The 15,568-nt window shown below is 40.7% G+C and overlaps 1 protein-coding gene across 2 annotated transcripts; it reads left to right on the top strand.

Annotated features, from left to right (window-relative positions):
• The first annotated feature begins 292 nt into the window (after nucleotides 1-292).
• Nucleotides 293-15,374, top strand: azi2 (5-azacytidine induced 2). 2 transcript variants are annotated; one of them, XM_030072246.1, is made up of 8 exons: nucleotides 293-532; nucleotides 3,796-4,049; nucleotides 4,828-4,944; nucleotides 5,374-5,479; nucleotides 6,519-6,652; nucleotides 7,113-7,177; nucleotides 9,355-9,479; nucleotides 12,922-15,374. In XM_030072246.1, exons 2-8 carry the CDS (start codon nucleotides 3,831-3,833, stop codon nucleotides 13,359-13,361), a joined length of 1,206 nt encoding a protein of 401 aa, XP_029928106.1. In that variant the 5' UTR covers nucleotides 293-532; nucleotides 3,796-3,830; the 3' UTR covers nucleotides 13,362-15,374. The 2 variants fall into 2 exon arrangements, with proteins under 2 accessions (XP_029928106.1, XP_029928107.1); XM_030072247.1 differs by having other exon boundaries at nucleotides 317-532; nucleotides 5,374-5,473.
• Nucleotides 15,375-15,568: the final 194 nt, after the last annotated feature.

The following is a 15,568-nucleotide window of genomic DNA, read 5'->3' as shown; positions in this document are numbered from 1 at the left end:
AACAAAATTTCAGTTTAACTCCCCGAAGCATAATATGAAGCCAATCTGAAGGCTTTTCCACACACTCATATCAATTCAAAGAACGTTATTAATCCGTTAGGAACTTCAGCTGTGCAGAGCATTAGTGCGTATACTTGACATCACAATCACATGCTAGACAGCACGGCAGAGTACTTTTTTTTTTTTTTTTTTTCAATTCAAATATCTTATATCGTTATTGTACTAATCATAAATATATATATATGGCCTCCTGTTTTAATGTGTAGGCCCACAATTGAAATACTATACCACAAATAGACTTTTTACTCATCCACCCCGGACTTTTATTTGGAAAGGACTTTGACAGCCGAGTGACTCTCCCGGAAGTTTTTGTTTTCTCACCTGTCAGCTCTGACACGGTGGAACTCTCGAGCTTTGATTCCTTCTTTTTCTCCGACCAACACGTCGATTTTGTACCCCGAGGACATAAATGGTAACCCCATATAGTCTACGAGTTTACGACGTGACATAATTGAAAATAGCATCTGAAAAGGTGAGTGAATGTCGCGCTTGAAAAATGGTTGGCTGCGGTAGCTTCACCCCACCGCTAAGCAGCCAGGGGACGTTAGCTAGCCGTGCTATAGCTAACTGTTATCACCACAACAAATCGATGCCATTTGACCAGCCACACTAACCTGGCTGTGTGTCTTAGCTTCTCTGTCTGGTTTGTTCCCCATTCTACATTATACTTTGAAACTGTGGAGCAGTGTAGGAGCTGTTTTCTCGACTGTCAACGGAGCAGGCTAATCACACAACGTTAGCTTCATCTCCAAAACAGAAAGCAACAATCATTGTTTACATCCTGATTCGAGCTGTTTGTTGTCTTTCTCGATGGAACAAGTCTATTCCTCCTTATTATCGCCTTGTAGGCATCAGCTGTATTATGTTTAATCCAGTGGATTTCAAATGGCTGATGTTACTCATATTGTGTTTTGATTTCATGTTGAGCTGAGTTGAGTCTGGGGTCACTTTCGATTTCATGTTGCCCTCGCTCTTCTCAGCTAAAGTGCCATGCGTGTATGGGTTGTTTTCAATATATAATTTGTGTAAAGTCTCAAAATCTGTCCAGTTAGACTACGGACAGGTTGTGTTGTGTTAAGAAAGCATGGGCCTGCAGTGTTAAAAACTTGGCTCCTCGGTGTTTGCTGCATCATTGCATGCTGACATCATCAGCCGGAGGCATTGTGTGAGCCACCGACACGGGCCGGCCACGCTGACCGCAGGCACTGCACCTCGACCTGCAGGAGGGCAGGAGGCACGCCCGCTCTCCTTACCGGAGCCCCGTGTAGGTCAGCCAGGTAGTGGCCGAAGCGCCTCATGCCTGAGCCCTGTCAGACTTCATGGTGCTCAGGAAGAAATGTCACGTAGGCCCAGCACCAACTAGGGCTGCACAACATGGACAAAACTTCATACCTCGATATTAATTCCAAATATCTCGGTAGTGATACTATATGAGTATGTGTTCTTATTTGAAATTTGAAGTGTAGCAACTGTGAAAATTAAGCACTCTTCAAATAATACCAAACGGACATAGACCTATACTTTGTAAAGTATTTTATTAATAAAAACAGACCGATTACTGTCTTTGGGTGCATAAAAGGAAAAAAAAATCAGACAAATGCATTTACTTCATAAAATATTTTTTGGATAAGAACAGACTAATCTCTGTCGTAGGCTAACCCTAGCCGTCCATATTGTTGCTTTCTGAGATATGAATATCTTACATGTTCATGTCTAGATACCAATATATCGTTCAGCCCGAGCACCAAAGAGAGCACCATCAAATGTGATCATCATTTGGAAGAGCTTTGCAAACATGCGCTTGAAGTTTGATTGCAAGAGAATTTAATGTTTAACATCTTCCCTGTCAGCTTCATTTGTGTGTTTATGCCAAGTGGTTCGAAGTAACAAAATTCTCTGGAATAACCATGATGCAGGCAGTTGAAATATGCAGTACATAAAATTGGTGGAGATTGATTCAGCTTTACATAGGTAATGAAAATGACTATAAAATCTGGGGCATTTGCAGTCAGGCATGCTTTGGGGTCTGTCCAAAACATTAATGTGAACCATGGATGCATTGGCTTTAAGCTTTTACAAATTACTCCGCACTTCCTGCTTGCACTAAACCGTCTCTGTCAACTTTGTGTCACAACACTTTGAAATTTCAAAAATTTATGGAATGGCTAATAGGAAGGAAGTGTACATATGCTGGTCTAAACTGTGTGGCAATGTGATCGACTTTGTCGATGAAATGGTGAGAAAGACAGTTTGCATCAAGTTCCAAATGGTGGAAAACTTTGAGGACAGAGCTGAAACAAATTATACAGTGGGTTTCATATTGAATGAGGGTATCTGACAACATGAAAATTACCCCAGCCTACAGGTATATGGATTGGGAGTCACAGGTAAATATGTAATGCTGCTTGTGGCGTTTGTGGTATTTGCTTTCCTTTTTGCTTGAATAGTAAGGGAGATATGAAACCTGTCCCCCAGATTTGATTTCTCTGGCATTAAACATGTAGGGATTATGTTTCACTTTCTGTTTGCACATTACAGTTATCTGTTTTGTTCACGCAAACAGTTTCAGGTGTCAACTTTCTGTGAAAGAGGCACATTATTTGCAGTTTGACTATGATGTGTGTGAAATGTGTAAGAGACTTAGTCAACTTTGTGGGAGAAGTTTCAAAAATGTCATTGTAAGGTTAGTCTAATGGTGGCATTGTGCAGCATGAGCAGATTTTCTCTGACAGAGAGAACATGTATGGGGAATTTGGCTGCTCGAGAATCAAGCATGTGCCTCATTTCCTGTTTGCATGTTCTTGCCATCAAGCTTGTGTGTGTGGCCCTGGCCAAACACAATTTTAAAAATGTTATACATGTTGTCCAAGATTTTAGTAACTTTGTGTGAGAAATGGTTAAGATAATAGGTTTTATCTAAAATACAGGCCTAACATTTTGAAAAACTGTCCAGGCAGTAATTGAATCGAGTTTCACTTTCAGTTCGTCAGTTAATCAGTTTTTTTGTTTGTTTGTTTGTTTGTTTTTTGTTTTTTGGGTTTGTTTTTTTTTGTTTTGTTTTTTGGCTGAACAATGGGGAAAACTTGGGCTTAAAGAAAACAATAGCTAGCACTGAGTCATACTGTCTTCATCATGGTGGGTTCTTTATAATTTTTTTGTATATGTCTTCTCTCTTCTTCTATATGTCTTCTGTACTCATAATTTTTGTATCTTACATGATCAACATGTCCATCGGGGCTGAATATTGAACTTTCGGGCTCATAATGCAGCTTTTTGGCTATAAAACACTTCAGCTGAAGAGACTGTTTGAAATTGAATGGTCTTTTTTTTTACCCATGTTTGACTCTAAAGATCTAGTCTCTAGGCTATTTCCCTTCAGATATCCTGCACCACGTACCATCAAGAGACTAGTTATTTTTAGTGTTGATTTCCTGTTTCCGTTACTGGCAGTCTAGTGATGTATATCCATTTAGCTTTTAGCCAAAGCCAATCAGTCCATCTGCCCTTCAAATGCTGAATTCATTTTGAGATATAAAATATCCAAATCTATATATTATATTATATCAGAAAATATACATCATATACATTCAGATTTCAAGATGAGAACTCACGTAATCATAACCAAACGTTTATGCTTGATTTTATGATTTTAGTTATCTGACCAAGATTATTTCATGCTTACAGCTATATTTTTATTTCTGAGTTTTGCAATGAAATTCATTGTGTAATTCTCAGGTCTGCTATCTGCTAGCAAGTAGGCCTGTGCAGGCATGGAACCCCTGGCAGTGGATGATGACATTTGCATCCTGAAACACGAGACGGCCTATGGCACTGCCGGCGAGAGCCCGGTGTCAGTGTGTGCCGGTGACGAGTCCGTCGCGTCGCACTTTGCCCTGGTCACGGCCTACGAGGACATTAAGAAGAGACTGAGGGACACGGAGAGAGAGAACACGCTGCTGAGGAAAAGGGTGAAGCAGCTGGAAGATAAGGTACAGAAGCAGAGAGAGCTGGGAAAGAAATGGGCAGAAGGTAGAAGAAGGAGCAATACAGGGAGAACGTGAGCACTCTGCTGCTTACCCAGAGGGTTAAACAGCCACAGAGCAAAGTTTAGAGGGGCTGAGCTGTAGATGGAGATTAATGGAAACTGATTGTTGCCATCTTCCAAGACATCAAAAGTATGGACAAACACAACACACTGAGAGAAAGTTTGGAAGAAGTCAGCAAATTCACCACCACACTGCAAAATGCGTGCCCTTGGGAGAGTCTGAGTATGCCAGCATCATTAATATTGTTGGCCTGTAGTCAAAGGTGTAAAACAATGAGAAATAAATCTGCACTGTCTGAAAATAGAGAAGTTTGGAAAATTGTGGCATTTCCAAACAGAATGTGCTGGAACACTGCACCAAGGGGGGAAAGGGTGATACATTCTCCTGAAATTGGCTGTGAAAACAAAGGTACAGCATAATGAGAGTTATTTAAAGAGGAGCAGACTTTTTAATACAGGGTGTAGGCTCAAATGAAAATGTTGTACTCCATGCAGGCAGAGCATTGAGTACATGTCTGACTACCTTTGGCTTTATCCCCGAAGCATCTGGCCTGTCAAAATACAGTAGATCGGAGAGAGGGGAGTAACTTCCTGCCACAGATATTTAAATTAAAATATAAATGAGACTAATTTTTCTCCTCTCTGCTCTTCTCTTCTCTCCTCCTCTTTCCTCAATATCACCCATTTTTGCTGTCGTTTTTCATGCCCATCTGTGCTTGTAGCTCTTCAGGCCGGAGGCTCCTCCATCAGAGGGTCCACAGTATGTGAACAAGGCCTTCAGCGCCTACCGAGGTATCTATATCGAGAAGGAGGACCTGCAGATGGAACTCAACAAACTGGTGCGTTTACTGGTCACGCGAACATTCCTCAGATTCAGGCCCGAAAGATCGAGCGTGATCCAAAAATAAATACATTTTCTCCAGCTCAAATTGTGCCACAGAGGGCAGAGATGTTAATTTTTCACCTGTAGTTTTCCTTCCAAACTCAACAAGGCAGGCACACTTCAGCGTTAGAGAAGTATTCACCTAATTAACTGCAGACTCATGGTATCAGCGTAGAATAAACAACACTGTACCAACACTGTCATCCTCCTTGAGAAATAAGAATAAGTTGCTCAGAAACTCTCCACCAAGCTTGTCCTGTCATTACCCAGTACGGCACAGGCGCACAGACCTTACCTGAGTCAAATATAGAGTTTGTCGCATAGGTATTAACGCTGACTCTTTGCCTCCCTGCCTTCCCCTCCCTCTCTGTCTCCGTTCTGTCAGAAAAAGGAGAAGAGTGAAAGTGAGAAGTTGCTGACGGAGCAGCTGCAGGCCAAAGAGCTGGAGCTGCTTCAGCTGAGAACAGAGATGGAGACCAGCCAAGGTACAGGTATATGTGCTGTATATGACAGATGATCAATAGATTAAAAACTCCATGATCAATAGTGTAGACACTGTATGAATATTGGAATTTATCGTGCACTCTGGCACATTAATAATCAAGATGAAAAAAATCGACTTCGCTTATTTGCAATGTTATTTATATGAATATTGATGACAGGCTATTCATAAGGCAGGCCAACAATACTGTACTATACCCAATTTAAAATTTCACTGAAAACAGTTGAAAGATCCACTATGCAAAATTGCAGCGGACTGATTTATGTGAAGAGCCTTTATACACTAGCATGCTTTATACGAGCATGTAGTTTACAGCTGAGTCTACATGGTTCTCAAATTTGGCCAACTCACTGATAAATTATGTGTTTATTCCGCACTCAACACTCAGCAATTTTGCATAGTAGACCTTTAAAGCATGTCAGATGTGTTTCTCAATATTTAAAATGTGATGCCTCCTCTTATAATATGACTGCTAGCATGAAAGTAAAACTCAATCACAGCTACAGTGTATTTTTTGAGTTTTGAATGATATGCATCGGCAATAAACTACAACTGCGGGGCAAGCCCTGGGAGTTTCCCCATTGACTGTTGCTCTTATGTCACCACATACGTCATTGATACTTCATATATGCCTCACAAAATAGTTCCTGGATTACTAGACACAAGCTTCAAAGCTTCAAAAGATCTGCTTTTAAATGTAGTCGTGCTGCTACTGTAGTAATAAACTGTGTGCAGACATGTCAGCGATTAACTACCGTAACTTCCAAGAGTTATATTCATGGCAGTAGCCAGCAGTGAGAACACCAAGGTCCAGACCTCACTAATTATTTCATTTTAAAATCGTTGTTATTTAATTATATAAATAATCAGGGTTTTAGAACTGCTGAACACTTTCTAAATGTAGAAGTGATCTAGTCCTGTACTAGGTTTTTCTAATGTAATTGAAAACCTGTGGCTGATGAGTTCACATTTTTCAAAATGTCCCGTGTCCGTGTTCTTTACATTTGTACACGTCCTTGTGTGTCCAGTGATGAAGAGCCTGAACAGCCCTCAGGACTACTGGCAGGTGGACAAGGTCAACACCGACCTAAAGATCCACAAACTGCAGGAGAAGCTGGAGAGAGTGACACTGGAAAACAGCAGGCTGCTGGACAGATGTGGGGTAAGAGAGGATGAGAAACACGAGTCGCAAAGAGAGGATGATGGGAAGAGAGGGTAATGGGGAAGTACAACAGGACAGGGAAGATAAGAGAAGAGCTGGAGAGAGCCGCACTGGAAAACAGCAGACTAGTGGAGTGATGTGATGTAATGAGGGAAGAGGAAAGCAGCAGAGCAGAGGCAGTTGAAGGGAAGAGTTGACACTGGAAAATTAACTGGTGGAGACGTGATGGAAGGAGAAAGAGGAGTGGAGGAAAGGCAGTAAATGTGGTTGAACCGGAAAATAGCAGGGCGATGAAATGACATGAGAGAAAAGAAGAGAGCAATAAAGAAGAAAGGAGCAGAGTTTGAAAGGGAGGAACCATGAGTCACTGTCATAATGAATTACCAAATCAACAATATTTAACAGGAATACAACCTAGACACAACACCTCCTTGGGCCTAACTTGACTTTGACTTTTTAGGAGGAACCCCTGGGGCTTAATGGACCAGACTTGGATCAGAGCCATGAAGCAAAGTATAACGCCAGGTACAGTGATTTCTGAATATTATTGGAGAGTGGGTGCCATGTCTGTGTGGTGATCTATTTTGACCACTGAACAGACAGAAAGAACAAAATCAAATGGCTTCAAAAGCAGGCAGACAATGCTGTAGTGGTGAATAAAAACGGGATCACCATAAAGCAGACAGCCACCAGTATGAACAGTGCAGAGAAGAGCTTTAATATATGCTTTCTTTACTCAAAAGACACTGTTCATCTGTAAAGTACATCAATTTGAAACTACTTACCATGATGTAAAATATATCTCTCTGTCATGTCAAGGAAGCTAAACTGTATTCTCACCGATAAGAAGTTTAAAAATTCCTACAAGCAGCCATTGAAACCACTTGGACACAGATCCCATCAATCAGGTTACATTACATTCTGAAACAATGTCTTAATGATTACATTATGTAACCATGTTACCTCTCAGTTTCTCTTTCACGCTGTTCAAATCTGCATGTCCTTCAATATGCCTTAAGCATCCTGAAGAAAGACATAAGCAATACCTACACTGTCACTACCAATCATAAGTGGAGTTTGGGACATTCAGCATATGAGAGAATGTGATTCCACTTGACTTGTAGCCCCGAATCAAAGTGGCTGTCATCCTCGTCTTGTCCTGACTGGTCTGTGTGCAGCACAGAGTGTAGTTGTCCTCTTTAGCCACTAGAGGAGGGTGCAGCTTTGTTTTCTTCTTAAAAGACTGCATGCACACAGTCTATGATGTGCGCTTAATCTGAGAAGCCAGACCCACCGACTGAACTATGAGTTTGAGCTAAACCGGCTTCATCCTGTGCACTTGTGATCTGTGTAAAGGCGTTACGTCGCCACACTAAAAGGTTCTTATGAATACTGAGCCTATGGCATATGGAATTGGCCTCTGCACTTCCTCAGTAGAGATAACATTATGATATGATGTTAAAAAACTTAATATGAAGTGTAAAAATCACATTACATGAAGAAAAATTCTGTGATAAGGGGTGGGTATTGGAGAGGACCTCATGATCACATCAAGTAAGTGACAGTGCTTTTTGTATAATGAATACACCACGGAAACAACAGAATATATAATAGAGCTACAATAAAAAACAACATGCTGCATAAAACCTGTGTAGACTAATAAGATATACACCATATTATAAAATAAACTGGGTGACAAAGGGACTCAAAACAATTTAAGTGAACATTCCTATTCTAATTTATCACTAAGAATTAGCACAATGCAAAAATGTAGTGTTTGTAGTGTAATGTAGAGTAAAATGTAATTTTCATAACTTGCATCATAGGAAAATGAAGTACTTTTTTTTTTTTTTTTTTTGCTATATTTTTGTGAGGATTTGCATTTAATCCATCAACACAGTACCCTTTTTGACAATGGTGGCACTAACATAGTCATAGAGAGCTAATGTCTTTACTCTCTGAAATGTAGCCTAAATGTGCCAATATGAAGTACCGTTTTTTTTTTTTTTATAGTTGCAGTTGGTGATGAAGATAGAGATCACGTTCAGTGCCTGTGGTTTGAAATCACCGGAGTTGGAGACTATGTGCCGGGCGTTCCAAGAGAACGAAACGATACAACACAACTCTGAAATTCTTAACCGATTAGATTATCAACTAAAATGGGACAATATGTCGAGACTCCTTATATCACAGGGTCAAAATGTGACTGTCCATATTGTGGGGCTGAAGAATGAGTCACGATATCAACTGCATTTTATTCTGCTATGTTAATAATAAATGAGCCGGCTTGCCCCATCACAATTTTACAAACTCTTCATCAGTGTTATTTATCTGCATGGTGTAATTACAACATGTTTAAGTTGTTGTTTACATTGCAACAAGCCAATTGCAAAAAAGATTTATGGTGTAACTGTGTCACACTTTGTTGTCATTGAACTTTTACAGTATTATGATATGGTATTGTAGTTGTATCAAATCCTATATCACATACCGCATCAAATCATGAGATAAAATTACCATACCATACCCTTTATTTATTTATTTATTTATTTATTTATTAGTCCCTCCAGGAATTTGTGAATAAATTTGGCACAAAAATCAATGCATCGCCACTGATAATGCAAGGTTGTCCAGTTTGGCCACATGGCACACACCTGGTTTCCCGAAGCACATCTTTAAACAAACGCATGCTGTGTCTGCAGGGAGCGGAGCATGCAGCAGACGTACGAGGCTTTGTGCTTTGAGATCTCTCGGCTCCACGCGGAGCTGAAGCACCAAACAGGCCTGGTCAGGAAACTCAGACCATTGCTCAATGACAACAGACAAGGTGAGGGACGTTCAGACACATACACACAGTTGTGCCGTTGTCAGTGTATTTTGTTTTACTGTCCTTCTGTGCTAAATTTATGTGCACTTCTCCATGTTTGTGTATGTGAGTATAAAAGTGTGATAACCCGCCACCACCACCTCTCCTCTGCTGGCCTGCTGTCTTTTCACACCTCCTCTGCTTTGCCTCTCCCAGCTTGGGGGACTTGTACAACATCCTGTAGCCCTAATATCCCCATAGGAGTGTGTAGCGTCACCCCGCTGGTTAGCAGTTAGAGTGCAGCCTGAGGTCTTTGTTCAGGCTCCCTCTGTCTGTCTCTGCTTTCGGCCTCAGGGCATCAAGACTGGATCGTCCTGCCTGAGGAACATAGGCTGGCAGTCTCAGTATCATCTTTTAAATCACTTCACAAATGATATGTTAATACCTTGTTTTTATTATGTTTTTGATTTCATCCAGTTTATAATTGCTTGTTCTTAAATCTTATCCTTAATCAGCTTTTTACCTCTTTTTTTATTTTTAGCCACTTTTCTCTTTTGAATGCTTTCCCATTTTATATTTCTGTAAAGCATGTGTACAGTCTACTTTTAGACAAATGCCAGATAATAAAGATCATCATCATTGTCGTCATCCTTTAACATCTCTGTATTTGTAAAACTCCTCCATCTACTTAATGATGCTTATTCCAGTAATGATCTCTCCCCTCTTGAATAAGCAAGGTAGATTACTCCACCTAGAGGACCTTTCTGCACCTTGCTCAGCAAGGAAAAACCTTTGTATCATTCCAGTGCAGAGTTTGAGAGTCACGCCACCTATAATTTGCCATCTCTCAACCGTGAATCCCCCACCAAAAAAAAAAAAGCTTCTAGCTGACGGTAGACTGGTAATTTACACAATTTATATCCTGAGAAAGGATATCATACACATGCAAGATTATTGTTACAGAATCTTAAGAGCATTTTAAGTTTGACACACAGGAGCGCTGAACTGTATGGAATTAAAGAAAAAAAAATCGAAATGAATTTAGTAACCTAAAGACAGGCTTTACAAATATACCTGAACTGAATTTGTGAAATAACTATATAGACAGGTGGCAGTATATTTCTTTTTTTCCTTACCTCACATGTCAGTTATTTGCCAGCTATATGGGTTATATGCACTTGAGGTACAGTGGCTGAAATTCAAGCCCTCGTTTTCAGAAAGGGAGTTAACCAGTGTTTCACTTCACCAAAGGGAAGACTACTCTGCAGAAGTACTACTTACTAAGAAGATTTCTCTTGCAGCTCCTTGTTGCAATTTGTATAAGGGTGTGATAAGATGGCAGATATTATCAGAGTACTCAAACACTTTGATAAAAGGACATCATGAAATGGTCTGTCCCTCTACTTCCCTCCTGCTGCGATGATGTATTCTACTCCAGGGGAGATTACCTTTGTTGTCTGTTCGCTCGGTGTGTCAGAAGAGGAGACCAGGAGGTGAAAATTAGAATGAAATATGGCAAGAAAATAAATCTTGGCCTATTTATTCCACTGAATAAGAGGGTAATCCTGTAACTTAGATGAGACAGACGGAGAGAAATAAGTAAAGCAAGAGTGGCAGAGAAAAGGAGAGGGGGAGGTGGAAAAAAGCGGGCTATGTATTTATTCAGTGATATTGTGCATCTGTATTCTTCTAATGTTCCTCCTTTGGAATCAGTTTTATTCAAATCCAGGACTCAGGAGACCCTCTCATGGAAGAGTAGAGGGGAGGGACGGATGGATGAATGATGGGTGGATAGAGAGGGGGGAGGGAGGAACGCGGGAGGAGAAACTCTCATTTAAACTTTATTATCCGCTCAAGATGATGATTTGATAGCAAAGCAATGATGTGTGTGTGTGTGTGTGTGTGTGTGAGATATGGATGTTTTATTTGACTTGTATATGCACATGTAAGGATATGCTTGAATATTATAAGGAATTGAATGAATGGTATGGCTTTTTGTGTATTCATACTGGTTGGTTCGATTAGGCTTTCATATTATTTTGGTGAGTTTCTTATGATTGTCTTTGATATTGTTTGATTCAGAGGTTGTGGTGTTTACATGCTGCAGAGGTTTTTCCAATACAATATGTAGCTCGCTGTGTGATGTGTAATTTTCACATCACACTTCTACTGTACAGCCTATTAGCTAGTCTGAGATCAAAATGCTTTTCTGAACACACCTCAGAGGTTTTTTGTTGTTTTTTTTTTTTTAGCTCTGTATAAAACCAAAGTTTAATCCATGTATAAATAATACAAGCGCAGAGGTGAAAACCTGTGTAATTCCATTCAAAGTGCCAAATACAAAGTAGACCTCACCCAGTTGTCAGAGGAAGAAGTAGATGGCTTCATTTATGCTGCCAACTGGAATTTACAAACATATTTCATATTCTTGTCCAGGCATTATGAAAGTAGTTAACCAAATAAAAGTTATCATCCCTTTCCACAAATAAAGAATGGTTCGCTTGTAATATTATATACATAATATACCATAGTCTTACGTGCTATATCAGTGTGTCCTTGGTTTCAGTTGCATTGCCTTCAAATCAAAGGATTGTTTGTCAAAAGTTAAACTAGTTTTCTTTCTTCACGCAGCTCTCTTACACAGACATAAAAGTGTAAAGTCATTGTGAAGCTGAATGCCTGGAGGAAAGTGCTTTGATGAATGAATTACAAAAAAAAGAAAAAAAAATAGACAGACAATATACAGGTCTTGGAGAAGTAAATGAAAAAAACATTTTAAAACAAAATCCTAGAAGTCTTGCTTCTCACTTTTCTTCTCCTTTTCCCTCTCCATTTGCTGCTCCCTTTGTAAATAGATGAAAGAACGTATTTCATCTGACATTGCACCTGTATGTATTGTCTGATTCTGTAGTTACAGTGCATACACTTGTTTATTTTCATGACCCAACCCAATCCTCTATATATTGTCTCCTTTCAGAATCCATCCCAGTCACATATCCATAAAGGTATACCATAGCAATGGGGTTGGATAATTCTTGGTGATAGTGCACTTGTGGTTTGGCGCAATAAACATGGTTGGGTTGGTGTTTCTGGTGTGGTAAAACCCTCCTTCCTGTCAGTGAGGTGCTTGCATCAGCTAGGGAATGGTGCTTTGGGTGGTCTTGGACGTAAGGAAATGGTAAATGTATCCCCTGAGAAACAAAATTGGAATCAGCAAAGACTTTTAATGTGGCTGCTGCTCCCAGTAACAACCTTTCCAAACATGTCATTTCATTAAGTGTTGAGTCTTCCAATCTTGTTTTTCTCAAAACAAGTGAAAAAATCTACCAATTGGATAAGATAACCCTATTAAATTCAAGAAAATTCTAGAAACAAGTTGATCAGCATTGCCATTTTCTTGAAACTAATCTGCCTTGTCCTGCCTTGAAAAAGTCCTTAAACAAGTGCCTCTTGCTGCCTCTAGCTGCCTCAACAGTTCCAATCCAGTGTCTGGACGACGTGGAGAAGAACAACAACCACCCAGTTCTCCGGGTGTCCGTGCCTCGCCCCCCTAGTGCCCCCCCTGTCCCCTCTAGCTCGGGCCGTCCCTGCCCTCCTGTCGGGGCCCCGTCGGGACCCCAGCTGCTGGATGGCCTGCGGGAGGACTGCTGGTACAATGGACTGTGGTCCGCGCAGCACTGCTCCGGGGAGGCTCTGGGTGGGAGTGACGCCTGCTCGGTCCTCCTGCCTCCCCCTCCCCTTAACCAGGCCTCCCTGGACGACAGCTCGAGGTCCTTCCCCAGCCCCCCCAAGCCCAGCGACGCCATGTTCTGGGAGGGACACTCCGCCGCCTCCAACTCCTCCTCAATGGGGAACTGCAGTCCCAGGAGCCCTCCCAACACCGAGTGGGCCAAGCCCTATTGAGAGGGACTTTGATGGGTGGATGGATGATTAAACAGAGTGAATGAGTAGATGTACAAATACGTGAATGGATGGATGGATGAAGGACTCTCCAACCCTGCCACATAGCTACCACCTTACCTGCCTTAAGTTGATAAGACCACTCCTCTGGACTGGACTGGACCTACTGGCCAATGGGAACAAACCGCAGGGCCAGAAGGGGGCTTTTCGAGGTTATCACCCCCTGAAACTCATTAATGTGGCGTCTCTGCAAAACACATTGGTGCAGAACATATCTAACTTTGCAGAAGAAAAGCTGATGAGAAACCCTCAACAGACTCATAGCTGTGCATCTGTGTGTGCGTGCGCATGCTTGCATATGTACGTACAAGCATTAAGTGTGTGCAGGCATGCGTGCAACTTGCATATGTGAGAGTGTGTGTGTATGTGTGCACATTGAACAGAGCGTGCCTGTGCGTGCAGATCACTGTGCGGGCATCCCTTGCCTGCCTGCATCCACATCTCACCATAATAAATCCAATAGGGCTCAAAGGGCCTCTTTCTCCAGTCGCTGCGGCCAGTGACCACTGTGGCCCCAGCTGGATGCATAGAACTAGATTTTGTAAAACTGTAAAATGTAAGTCTTTTTACATTTGACCGTTGTAAAGTATAAAAGGTATATAGTCCCATGGATGTTTCCTGATCATGTGAAGGAGCTGTCTAGGTAACAAGGACTCGATGTGTTTTGTTTTCGTAGTGTGATGGATCCAGACGTACAGTAACCTGTAGGATAAATGAAGTGTTTTGTTCCAAATGACACAGCCACGAAATGAAAAATGTGACGCCTTCTCTGTCAAAACTGTTGCTGTCATGGAAATATAACTCCACATGGAATATTAGCAAAGTTGTTAGTGATCTTAAACTACCTATGCTTACGAAATAGTGACATTTATGAGAATGCAATTAAATGGACTTTTGAGAGGATTGAGTAATGAGTACCAGGTAATCATTTAGGTCCAAAATGGATGTATACGTATGGCGTTTTGGAATGAGACCTCACTAGCACCAAATAATTAAATAAAAAAAAATAGGCTCAACTGTTTACGATTTCACCCACAGTATAATTCCACAAATCAAGCTAGCCTCCTGAAACCTGCCTGTTAACACATACTCAACTCTCAGAACTTCTGTCAAACTAAGTCCTTATGTGTTGTGTTTTCTCTTCTCAGTTGTAAAGGGACATTGAAATGCAAGGCTGTGCATTTTGGGATGCGTTTTTGTAGGATCTTTGATTTTAGAGCATACTAAACAGGCTCTGTACACTCCCCTATATATTTTGGATTGGAAACCTGGTTACGTTTTGTAGAAAATGTATCTAAACTCTCTGTACTGTGCTGAAATGTTAATCTATGTCACATTTGTTCTGCAGTATGAGGTAAGCTGTTGTGCAACGAGGGAAGTTTCTCTCCACTTTCCTTTTTTAAGGATCAGTCGAGCACAACTGGAAAGATGCAACACTTGTACAGAAGAAAACAAAGCATTAGTGGATTACAGGATATACACAGGGAAGAACGTGCTTATCTGTATAAATATATACGATTGGCTTTCAATACTCTGCCAGGCTCAGTTTTGCACTCCAAACATTGGTTTTGGCTTTTTTCTGCCCCGCACCCCTTAAAATTTCTTATGTGTTAAAGAGCTGTCTGCTGTGGTGCAAAGACAGACAATAAGTAAATATTAACCTGAGGTAATGTGAGCTGTGACTTGTCAAATTGGTGCACAAAGCACAAAGGCCATGGTTGTTGAAGAGATTTTCTCTTTGTTTTTCCTTTTTTTTTCCAGTCTTTCATGATAATTGTGGTCTGTTTTTTCTTAATTTTTAAGAAATTATTTTACAGCAGTAGTTTCATACTTCTGTAAACGATTTGCAAAGCAAAATGCAATGTACAGTAGATATGGATTATATTTTAGAATTACTGCACTTCAGACTGTTTGTAAATATGACTTAAATTAAACGAATGAATGAAAACTGTGTAAGTTTGCTCCCCGTCTGTATTCACACATTTGCAATGAGATTCTGTGGGTGAATTGAGTAAAATGTAGCGTAACAATGCTGCTGGCTATCAGCATTGGCATACCAAGCACACTCATGTTTGAATCTAATAGTTATTTGTGGCTTACATTACCATTTGTGAATACACACTGGCTGCCGCAGGAATTTAACCTGTGGG

Source organism: Myripristis murdjan, chromosome 16, assembly GCF_902150065.1.
Source record: "Myripristis murdjan chromosome 16, fMyrMur1.1, whole genome shotgun sequence".
In the NCBI taxonomy this organism is placed as follows: domain Eukaryota; kingdom Metazoa; phylum Chordata; class Actinopteri; order Holocentriformes; family Holocentridae; genus Myripristis; species Myripristis murdjan.
Note: the sequence above shows the minus strand (reverse complement) of the source record. Positions and strands in the feature narration are given on the sequence as shown.

Bases quoted from the DNA above. Each gene is read 5' to 3' on its own strand.
- azi2 (XM_030072246.1), top strand. From the start codon at position 3,831: ATGGAACCCCTGGCAGTGGATGATGACATTTGCATCCTGAAACACGAG. The intron at 4,050-4,827 runs GTACAGAAGCAG...CTGTGCTTGTAG, and splicing joins TGAAGCAGCTGGAAGATAAG to CTCTTCAGGCCGGAGGCTCC. The intron at 7,178-9,354 runs GTACAGTGATTT...CTGTGTCTGCAG, and splicing joins GAAGCAAAGTATAACGCCAG to GGAGCGGAGCATGCAGCAGA.